Here is a 12,296-nt window from a genome sequence, read left to right as displayed (position 1 = left end):
TGACTTCAGGTGACACCAGGGCTCAGACCTCACCCTGTCGTGTTGCTTCTGGCCACACGCTTTATTGTTCCTATACCACATCTCTGCTGCGCCCTGACAAATGCGTTCTCCTTCAGCATAGAGCTGAATTCTGTTTTGTTCTTTAAAAAGGTTTTTCCCGCCTAACTATTAGGATTTAATTGGGTCAGAGCGAGTTAGGAATACTTTTTTACAAATACCGTCCGTTTTTATGGTTAAGATACAAGGTAAGGGAGAGAGAGGGGAAAAGAAACTGGCCTGGAAGTTTAGGGATCTGAGTCCTAATCCTAGCTCTCCCACCAGGCAGCAGAGTCATGTTGGATAAATGGTATGTTCCTCCCTGAGTCTCAGTGTCCTCAACTGTAGAATGGGGAAATTAAAATAGATATCTCAGAGGTTTCGTCCAGGTCTAAAATTAAATGAATCCTGTTCCCTTATTTTTCTCAGTTAAGGAAAATATATAACTGATCATTAAATTCCCGGGACTTGATTTTTCATATGAGGGTTTTTCATATGAGTGAGAAATATATTCATGGCACTGGTAGAGTTAGATATTTTAGATGTTAAAATATATATTTATATATTTACCAATTCAAACTAGTAAAAAGAAGGGGCCTTCCTGAATCATTGAAATACCTCAGTTATTGTCTCCAGTTACTTTATGTACTTTATTATCAGTATTTAAAGTAACAGAAGTTGTCTACTAAAGCATAGTTTAGTAAAATTTCTTGAGGGAATTTCCTTAAATGTATAGTTGCCATATCCATATTTTTGATGGTAAGTTGTCATTGTTGAACTAAAGTAAACTTGAAATAAAGAATACTTGAAATTTTCCTTTTGTGGATACATTGCATGAATTTCCAATCTTCATTGTTTACAATATAACCATAAACTGTAGCAGGATGATCCCTGGATTATCGCAAATTCGAAATTACTAGCATCTAAATTAATGTAGAAATGAAACCTCATTTAAGAAATGGGAGCTAGACTGTTCAGGCATTTGATTGTGGAGAAGATTCATTTTGTAGACACTGTCTAAATCTAAATTAAAATACACTGTACTCACGCTGAAGAGGGCACTTGGGATACTTCCTTAAGTTCTCTCAGTCTTAAAGAAATCTGTTCTGTTTCCATCTGTCTCTTTGCCTCGCTCTCTGCATTCTGCATACACACATCCACATATACGTTAAGTATGGATTTATTTATATGTACAGGTATATGTAATATACATGTCCTATTAAGGTGGAAGGAAGATGGGGAGAAGTGGGTAGATTTGAGTGGTACTGGGAGGTGAGCTAACAGATGCCACCAATGGATTCTTATTCTCAATGACTGAGAGGCAGGATTTGTTAAGGATGATTCCCAGGTTTTGGTTACTGGGCTGGATTCATGGCCATTTGCTGAAATAGGGCGTGAACTCAGGAAAGGACAAAGGATGGGGTGGGGTGAAAGATTGTTAGTTCAGTCTAAATTAAGCATGTTGAGTTTGAGGTGCCTCTAAAACATTCAAGGGAAGTCATATTGAACATTCCTATCCGAGGCTGGACCGCTGGAGATACAAATCTGGGAGTCGTCAGCAAATGGATGGTAATTAACGCTGTGGAAAGCTTAGTGAGCCTTGGAGGAATAAGTCAGTGCTTGATTTGGGGAGTGTAAATCTGCAAAAGGCGGTTGAAAGGGAGCGTCCTGAAAACCTAGCTTTTCCTCCAGGATTGTGAGTTCCAGAAGCAGGATCAATGGTGACTAAGAGGTCACGTCAGATGAAAAGAATGTCCGTGGGATTTAGTGACAAAAGGGGGTCATTAGTGATCTTTGAGAGAGCTGTATTTTCTTAATGCACAGACCTCATATTTCTCCACCCAAAAGTTCTTCCTTGATTCATCAGTTCATACTAAACAAAGTCTCCACTTTTTCACTTGGTATTTAACTCCCTTCATGATTTAATTGAAACCTACCTTTAAAGCCTTATACTGCCCAGCAAATGAACACATACCCGAAATGCCGGCTCGCCATCGCTTAACTGTTTTCTTGTGGTCTTTTCCCTCCTGCTCCTTTCTTCACTGTTACTGACATCTTACAGGCCTGGGGAGACCCAGACCAAACAGTACCCCGTTCACGCAAACTTCCCTGGTCACCGGCCACCGATGAACTTCAGATGTGCTCTTTTCACATCTCAGATGATACAGCTCACAAATGAGCTTACATTTTAACTACTTTGTCCCTGATTATGCTTATTATGAGCTCCTTGAGATTAGAGACTTGTTTCACTAACGTTATAGCTTCCAAAGCATCTAGTATTTTCTGAGTGAATGAATAAAATTTTAAAAATATACGGCACAGAACACAACCTGTGTGTCAGTCGCTGTGCTAAGTGCCTGAAGACGTGGCTTCAGTTTCATGTAATCCTTATCATAAGTGTATGAAATCCTTCTCATCTCACAGATGTGAAAACTTGTGCATTAGAGAGGCATATTTTTTTTTAAAGATTTATTGATTGATTGATTGATTGATTGATTGCTATGTTGGGTCTTCGTTTCTGTGCGAGGGCTTTCTCTAGTTGTGGCAAGCGGGGGCCACTCTTCATCGCGGTGCACGGGCCTCTCACTATCGCGGCCTCTCTTGCTGCGGAGCACAGGCTCCAGACGCGCGGGCTCAGTAGTTGTGGCTCACGGGCTTAGTCGCTCCGCGGCATGTGGGACCTTCCCAGACCAGGGCTCGAACCCGTGTCCCCTGCATTAGCAGGCAGATTCTCAACCACTGCGCCACCAGGGAAGCCCGAGAGGCATATTTTTAAAATACGTCTTTGGGCTAGGGTTTCTTAATTATATTTAAAAATAAATGAAGGTCCAAGATTTGTACAAAGAAGGCTTAATAAAAGGTTAGCATCTGAAAGTACGGGCATGCCTGCCTGCACTATGTGCGTGCATAAAATTTTTTTTCGAGAGCCACAAACTGATTTAAAGTAAAAATTGTTATTGTAAATCAACTATACTTCAATAAAATAAATTAAAAACAAGTAAAAATTGTTGAAATTTGTCATGAATTTAATGGGAACAAATAGTTTTAGAAGATTTCTTGATATATACTAATTGACTTTTCCATTGCTATGACTTAATTTAAATTCCTATTAAACTATCTAGAAATTGGGGTAAAGGACTAAAGCATATCTGCTCGTTTGTAGTTTTCCTCACTTTTTCCTATCGCATTGCCTAATGTGATTGGTGTGTATGGTGATGAAAGACAAATACATAAAAGTTTATTAACGGGTGAAAAGGAGTGAAAACTTCCATTTGCCTACCAGAAAATCTCCTACTACATTTTTCTTCTGATTTTTTTCCCTTCAGTTCTTTTTAGTGTTTATTATGTGCAAGGCATTGCTGTGCTCAATGCTGGAGAAATGCTAAGATGTATTTTAAGGAGCTTACAACCTGGTGTAGAAAGTTGCCATGCAGACAGTATCTGTAATTCAAGTGTAATAGAGTAAGTATAAGAAATATGCTATGCACAGGGAAGAGCCACTGCATCAATGAAAGTTCAAGAACCTGCTGTACTAAACACAATTTGCAACGTTCTGTTATTTTTTTGTATGTTTAGAATGCTGAAAGGTTTTTGAAGTTAAATAAACAGTATTACATTAAAAAAAAAAAAGAAATATGCTATGGGCGTGCTGAGAAGGAAATCATTTATTTTGAGGAGCGATGGGTGCTAAGTTAGGGAAGACTTCTTATAAGTAATAGTATATTAAAATCCTTACTAACGAAATATCTACATTGAGAACTAAAAGAATAAGGGCTTTTCTTTTGTTTTCTTGATAGACGAAGGATGCTGTTCAAGCTTTGATTGATAAGCACCAAAGAATACCCGGAAACGTTATGAGTGCTTTGCTAGAACGTTTTCATAACAAACAAAAGATCAACTAGAAGACTCTTTAATACATTTATATTAATATGTTTGTGTCTGTAGGACTGTCTTCAAAATTTCGTGGGTTCTATAATTAGTAGTTTTTAAAAAATCATGTTAATAAGCATCTTTCACTGAACTTGTTTAACATTGTATTGTCAATTTTGTTTCTGCAATCCATTGTGTCAGATTTAAACAATAACTCATTACATGCCTAATTATTCAGAAAATGATCATGGTTCTTTTTATAATTTCCTAATAATGTATCATAAACATAGATTCCTAAAGTTAAGTTTATTAATAACAGCAATGGAGGTTAAACAAACATTCCTAAATAATGCATCTAGTTTCTGTATCTCTTGCACTGAGCTAGTTTTGCAAGGTGGCATAACCTAAGGTTTAGTACAGACACTTCAGTTAGGAAAAAAAATGCTCTTTCCTCTGCCCCTCATTCCTTTCATGACCTTGGGCAAATCACATAATGTTTTTATGCCTCAACAATTCAATTTTTTAAAACATGCTAATATTTTGGTGAGGAATATTGTTTTAAATTCTTTATATTTGCTGATCGATAACTGCAGAACTGAAATTATAACTGAATTAATTAAACAATACCAAGATCTTTTAGAAGTTTATATATATATTTTGTCCATAGGATGTTTAAATTATTCCTTCAGGTATGATGTCAAGTTGCCAAGGACAATGAAAAAGATGTGCTGTTTTTCAAATTGAGTAAAAAGAAATTAGGGAAAGTAAAATTTCTAATCATTGTTATTATTCTTTCTAGTATTATATTTTTAATGAGACTCTGTAGACAAGCCGTACAGGGTGTGCTGTGCATTGTCAGCCCTATGATATGGCATTTAATAGTGTCAGGTTAGAAATCACAGTTGTGCCCTGCATCTCATATGTTAGAAGCTGATCCTAGGCTGATGAAAGCACAGAGAGAAAGCTCTGCTTTTGCTCAACATCATGGCTTATTCAGCTTGACTTTGCAACCAGTCAGATGGTTTATTGTTTCAATAAAAATATACTTGAATAATGAATTTATGTGAACATAAGTCTTTCTGAAAAATTAATGGCTTTCGATTTGTTGTCTCCTTGAAATCTGAATTTAAAAGTATTTAAACACAATAGTACCAGAAGTCAAATGCAGTATGTCCCTCTCCCTTGTTAAGATATTAAATTACTTGGATTTTTGTATAAATTTTTGTATAACAAGTATGTATGTATGATACGTGTAATGTATATAAAATTAAGCAGCATAAAAATAAAGGAAAGCTGAACTGAAGTTCATATTCTTGTAGATTACATATGTGACATTTTCTTATTTTAAACTGATTTTTCTGTTTTACTATTTATGTATTTCTCACCTACAATCATATTCATCAATCTCAGCCCCAATGAATAAACCTGACTTTCCAATGTAATAAATATATTTCAATTCCAATTTCAAAGAAAAGAGTCAACTAATGATATTTTGCAGCTTTTTTTCCCTCTCTAGCAGTGAGCAGTGTTTGTTTAAAATTGATAAATATTTCCGGAATGAAGAAATAAATGATCATAATATGAACGAGAATAATATTTTTTGGCAACTATTGGGTTTTTAAAACTGTAGAAAGAACGACATTCATTGCTAATGTAGCAAAAGCCATTATTTTTCACAGTATTTAAGTTTTACTGCTTTACTTAAAACCTTTTTTTCTTCTTTGATACTCAGATTAACAGGAAGGCTTTCTGTCTTGTTTGATGCAAGATCTCTATCTTTGCTATTTGAATTTAAATGCCATTTAGAAGAATGAGGGAATGTGACTAAATATAGAGACAAATAATAATAGAAAGGAGGAAGTGTCGGGGGTTTTTTTGTTTTTGTTTTGTTTTGGTTTTAGTTTACCATTTTGTCTTACACTTAAAAATTTTTTTGTTTTATATTGGAGTATAGTTGGTTTACAATGTTGTGTTAGTTTCAGGTGTACAGCAAAGTGAATCAGTTATACGTATACATATAGCCACTCTTTTTTAGATGCTTTTCCCATACAGGTCATTACAGAGTACTGAGTAGAGTTCCCTGTGCTCTACAGTAGGTCCTTGTTGATTGTCTATTTTACATATTGTAGTGTGTATATTTTAATCCCAACCTCCTAATTTATCCCTCCCCCCAACCTTTCCCCTTTGGTAACCATACATTTGTTTTCTATGTCTGTGAGTCTGTTTCTGTTTTGTACATAAATTCATTTGTATCAGTCTTTTAGATTCCACATATAAGTGGTATTATATGATATTTGTCTTTCTCTGTTTGACTTACTTCACTTAGTATGATAACCTCTAGGTCCATCCATGTTGCGCAAATGGCATTATTTCATCCTTTTTTTTATGGCTGAGTAATATTCCATTGTGTATATGTACCACATCTTCTTTATCCATTCATCTGCTGATGGACACTTAGGTCGCTTCCATTTCTTATTGTAAATGGTGCTGCAGTGAACACTGGGAAGTGCATATCTTTTCAAATTGTGGTTTTCAAGGAGGGGGTGTTTTTCACCCTTTTTGAAACATGTGTCCTCAAGTCAGAACCTGATGAAAGCCAGGGACTCCCTCCAGAAGCATGAACTTGGCCCACTTTTATGGGAAATCTTTCATACCCTTTCAAAAAAACTTTCATTTTGAAACAATTTCAAATCTACCAAAAAGTTGCAATTATTGTGCACAGTACTTCATATACTTTCACCCAGATTCCCCAACTGTTATGGCACGTTTGTTTTATTATCTTCACACGCTCTCTCTCCCTCCCTCTCTCTCTCTCTCTCTCTCTCTTTCTCTCTGTCCTCTCTTTCCTCCCTCCCCACATATATATCTATAAAGTTTTCTCCTGAATCGTCTGATAGTAAATGCAGATACCATGCCCCTTCCTATGTGGCCGTCCATTTACGGCACCACAGAGCAATGATCAAAATCAGGAAATTTATCATTGAGATAATAGTATTATCTGATCTAATGACCGGATTCAAATTTCACCAGTTGTCTCAATAATATCCTTTGCATCAGTTTCTCCTCCTGATGCACGGTTCATAGCAGGACCACACACTGCATTTAGTTTTCCTATGTCTTTAGTCACCTTTAATCTGGAATGATTCCCCAGCCCTACTTTGTCTTTAATGATACTGACATTTTTGGAGAAGACAGACTATCTGTTCTGTAGCCACCTCTTCAATCTGTTTTTCCCTGACATTCCGTCATGATTTGATTCAGGTCATGCATTATTCCAGAAATGCTACATAAATGATGCTGTGCTCTTTCCAGTGGGTCATATCAGGAGGCATAGAATGTTGGTTTGTGTCATTAGTAATCGTAGTAACTTGATCACTTGGTTAAAGTGGCGCCCACCAGGTTTCTTCCCTGTAAAGTTATTATTTCCTTCGTAATGAATAAGTTTATGGAGAGAATATGTAAATATCTGTTCCTCATCAAACTTTCACCCACTAGTTTTAGCATCTTTGAACTGAGTATTGCCGGGATAAATTCTTACTCTGAGGGTTTCAACGTGTGAAACCCTATTATTATTATTCTATTATTCTACGTTTATGAGTTGGCATCCTACTGTAAGAAGAAACTTCCCAATTTCCACCCCCCACACACACACCAAACACTTACCTATCATCTGAGGTTCATATTTTGTTTAAAGGATAATGCATATACTCTTAAGTGATTTAAATATGAGACCCTCTGAAGTTTATGACATTTTATGAACCATTGAAATAATAGACATTTACAGGGGTAAGTTGCGTGTGTTTTTGTATTTATGTATATGATTGCTATTTTTAAAATATATTTTTGTTACTTTTTTATTGGGCAGATATACATACCAAGATTTACAATTTTAACCCTTTCTAAGTGTACAATTCACTGGCATTAAGTACATTCACAATATGGTGGAACCATCACCACTATCCATTTCCAGAACTTCTTCACCATCCCAAACAGAAACTCTGTACCCATTAAACAATAACTGTCCATTCACCTCTCCCTCATTTCCCGGTAAACTCTATTCTACTTTCCGTTTCTATGAATTTGCCCACTCTAAGTACGTTATATAAATGGAATCACAATATCTGTCTTTTTGTGTCTGGCTTATTTCACTTAACATAAATATCTGAGCTCTTTCCTGACACCAAATGACATAGTTCCAACGCCAGTTCTCTGACATCAGCTGGGTGTCCTCCAATTCCATTCAAGTCTGACACTAACTACTGGAGTCAACACAGACCCTATAGGGTAAGGGCTCAGTCCCACAAGACTGCCCCTACTTCAGATGCCAGCTGCAAATGGGGCCCCCAGGCCACTCCCACTTCCGCCTGGCCTACGACAAATTTGGAGGTTCCCATGACATCCCCTCAGGTGGCATAATTCCATAGAACAACTCAGACCTCAGGAAAATGCTGTACTAAAAATTTTATTATCAAAGATTCAACCCAGGAACAGGCAAATGGAAGAGGGCAAGCTACAGGGGGCGGGGCGCAGAGCTTCCACGCCCCCTCTGGGTGCACTACCTGCCCAGCATGTCCAAGTGTTCACCAACCCAGAAGCCTCCCCAAACCTCACAGTGATCACCAGTGGTGGTTGAACTACATCTCTAACCCGTCTCTGCTGCCTGGACGTTGAGGACGGGGCTGAAGTTCTAACCCTCTAATCACACGGTTAGTTTTTCTGGTAACCAGCTCCCACCCTGAAGCTATTTAGCCACCCCCGGCCCCCGACCAGGAGTCGTCTCGTTAACATACAAAAGGTATTCCTAACAGGACCTTCTGAGAGCTATAGGGGCTCAGTGCCAGGAGCTGGGAACAAAGACCAAATATATCTGTTTATTTATTATACCACAATAATGTTTTCAAGGTTCATTCACATTGTAGAATGTGTCAGAATTTCATTCCTTTTTACAGCTGAAAAATACTCGGTTGTAGGTATGTATTACATTTTGTCTCTATATTCTAAATGTTTCTGTTCCTTGGCTGTTGTGAATAATGTTGCTATGAACATTGGTGTACAAGTATCTGTTTGAGTCCCTGCTTTCATTTCTTTTGGTTATACACCTAGGAGTGGAATTGCTGGATCATATGGTCATTCTATGTTTAACTTTTTGAAGAATCACCAAACTGATTTCCACCAGACCGTACCATTGTACAGCCCCAGGAGCAGGGCACCAGGGTTCCAATTTCTCCATATCCTCACCAACACTTGTTATTTTTATTTTTTTTTGAGAACAGCTATCCCACTGGGTGTGAAATGGTGTTTCATTGTGGTTTTGATTTGCATTTCCCTAATGACTAGTGATGTTGAACATCTCTTCATGCGCTGGTTGGACATTTGTATATCTTCACTGGAGAAATGTCTATTCAAATTCTTTGCCCTAATTTTTGAATTAGGTTTTTGTTGTTGTTGTTGAGTTTTTTTTTTTTTTTTTACTGAAGTAGAGTTGATTTACAATGCTGTGCCAATCTCTGCTGTACAGCAAAGGCACTCAGTTTTACACATACAGACATTCTTTTTTTTAAAATTTATTTTATTTATTTGGTCGCGCCGGGTCTCAGTTGCGGCAGGTGGGCTCCTTAGTTGCTTGTGGCATGCAAACCCTTAGCTGCGGCATGCACGTGGGATCTAGTTCCCTGACCAGGGATCGAACCCGGGCCCCCTGCATTGGGAGCGTGGAGTCCTAACCACTGCGCCACCAGGCAAGTCCCTACATTCTTTTTTTTAATGTTCTTTTTCCATTGTGGTTTATCCCAGGAGACTGGATATAGTTTCCTGTGCTATAGAGCAGGACCTTGTTGTTTATCTGTTCTAAATGCAATAGTTTGCATCTACCAACCCCAAATTCCCAGTCCATCCCTCTCCCTCTCCCCCTCCCCCTTGGCAACCACAAGTCTGATCTCTTTATATTTTCTGAATATTAACCCCTTATCAGATATATGATTTGCAGATATTGCTCCCATTCTGTAGGTTGTCTTTTTACTCTCTTGATAGTGTCCTTTGAGGCACAAAAGTTTTCAATTTTAATGAGATCTAACATCTATTTTTTCTTTCGTTGCTTGTGCTATTGTGGTACTGATTGAGGCGGGGATCGAATGATATAACATACAATTTGTTACATGCTAGTTGCCTTTCTCACGAACATTGGAGGGTAGTGGCATGGTGACGTGGGGTTGTGTGTAAGAGCTTTGGATTTCAAGGTTCTCAGATAGTTTCCTGGCTCTACCTCCTCACAGCTATGTGATCTTGGGCAGAATTACCCCTCAAGCCACAGTTCACCTCTATGAAAAGCAAGAGTAATAAAAGCTCCTGTCTCACAGATTTGCTGAGCACATTAATGGAAATCATTCTATAAAGACTTTATTAGCACTTTATAGCATCTAGTAGCATCATATATAAAGCACAGGGTGTAGGGCATGGTAAAACTTATACAATGAGTAAACAAGCAATCATTGGTTGGTGGTGAGGTAAGTGGGAGTCGGCATCACCAACCTTCTGGCTCCAGCTGGTCTGGGTCTCCGTGCTTGCGGGCAGCACACAGCTAACTTCTCCCACCCAGTGGAGGTTTCAGGATCTTCAGAACAGCTCAAAGATACTGTGATGCGTATCCCTCGAGGGGGGGGCCGGGACCCTGCCCCCAGGCTGAACTATTGTTTCCTGACTGCTCCTCCCTTGTCTCCGCATCCCCTCCCTTCCCTGATTAGCAACTGTTTGAACCTGCCCATTGGAACTCAGGGAAGGTCGTGGAGGCTGAATGAAGCCTATTTCCTGTAATCAGGAAGCGGGGGACACAGAAAGGCTTTTGTGCCCAGGAGCCCCACAGGGTCCTGCTCTGTCTCCCCCATAGAAGACATTTCCTGGGCTTTTTCACACATTAGTTTAGCTTGCACCTCAATGGCCAACACTTACACGACTACGTCTAACTGCAGGAGGCTGGTGGTGCGTGCCCAGCTACAAACTGAGGTTCCTGAAAAGGAAGAGAGGACACTGGGATACAGGAGGCCATGGCCACCTTGAAGAAACCATGAGTGAGAACGATGTTGGGTGACTGTGGACTCACAGCCTTGGTCCACTTCTCCTGGCAAATACTCAGACTTAGGGAGGGGGGCCCACAATTTGGAAACTTTGAGGAAGGGAATCCCCAGAAATGAGAGATTTTTCTTGGCAAAGAGTGATAAACCAAGGCACATGATCTGGTGCAACTCTGACCTGGGTTCTACCCAATAAGGGGGAAAATCAAGTCCAGTTTTTTTTGTTTGTTTATTTTTTAAATTATATACTTATTTATATTAGCCTAGAGACGGAAGGATTCAAAGTAAGTTGTGAACATTGTGTGTGCTGCATTACCTTTCTTCAAGTACATATTTTAATTTTTTTTTTTTTGCTTTTGACAGAAGATGTATTGCTTTTGTAATTTAAATATTTAATCAAATGAATTTAAATAAGAACAGGCACTGTGATAGGTGCTCTTACTGAGGTGTGTCCTGTGAAAGCAATGACATTTCGTGCAGTTATGATTTTCTATTTCAGATTGACTGGGACTGTTGTGAAGACACCAACAGAATCATAAACTATAATATTTATTTTCTGTCAGTGTTAGCTGAGATAGTAGATGATAAAAATATAAAACACCATTTTTCAAGGGAATTTGTAATATGAGAGGAGGTGAATACTAGATTGAAAATACTTTGTTACGTCCAATTCTTCACTCAGGACATCCATCTCCCCAGGGGACTAAGCATTAAGTTAATTGAGATGACAATTCTGTGTTTCTGGGCTGCATTTAGATAAAGTCCTGTGTTACTAACAAGGGTTACAAGCAAGCCTGCATCTTACTACTCGCCCTTTCTTCCTCCTCCAGTCACTTGCTTTTAGTCATACAGGTTTGTTAGTTTTTAGTTTCTCTGCACCTCGCCCCTACTTTTCCTCTGCCTAGCTGCACAATCCCCTCAACTCCTCCAGCTTTCTTTGGCTAATTCTTGATCAGCTAACAAATCCCATCCCTGATGGTCTTCTCTGTCCCCCTGCAGGCTTGAGTGCCTTAGATTTCCTTTCTTTTTCATTTGTCACACTTGAGATGCAATAAACATTATCTGCCAGAAGCATGGTAGCACTGTGATTAAGAGCCTGGGCTCCAGAGACAGCCAAACTGGGTTTGAATGTCGCTTCTTCCACATCTTAGTAGGAAGAGCTTGGGCAACTCACATCACCTCTTCAAGCAAAAACCAGATGTAACTTAACTTGGGACGGTGCTGGCATAGACGCTGGATGCAGGTCATATATTGTTAATATTAAGAATCAGCAAATTAAGAATCATAGCACTGACAGTTGTGCCCTTGGTTCCTTGAAGAATA

General features: G+C 38.7%; 1 protein-coding gene across 3 annotated transcripts in view; it reads left to right on the top strand.

The window, feature by feature from the left end:
* The window catches only part of TMEM68 (transmembrane protein 68), a 34,282-nt gene extending 29,050 nt beyond the window's left edge, over window positions 1-5,232 (top strand). For all 3 annotated transcript variants that reach the window (XM_061171610.1, XM_061171609.1, XM_061171611.1), the window contains one exon: window positions 3,834-5,232. In XM_061171610.1, the coding sequence (XP_061027593.1) occupies window positions 3,834-3,938 (105 nt within the window). In that variant the 3' untranslated portion in view covers window positions 3,939-5,232. The remainder of the gene's footprint in view (window positions 1-3,833) is intronic.
* Window positions 5,233-12,296: the final 7,064 nt, after the last annotated feature.

Source organism: Eubalaena glacialis, chromosome 17, assembly GCF_028564815.1.
Source record: "Eubalaena glacialis isolate mEubGla1 chromosome 17, mEubGla1.1.hap2.+ XY, whole genome shotgun sequence".
NCBI classification, from domain to species: Eukaryota; Metazoa; Chordata; class Mammalia; order Artiodactyla; family Balaenidae; genus Eubalaena; species Eubalaena glacialis.
Note: the sequence above shows the minus strand (reverse complement) of the source record. Positions and strands in the feature narration are given on the sequence as shown.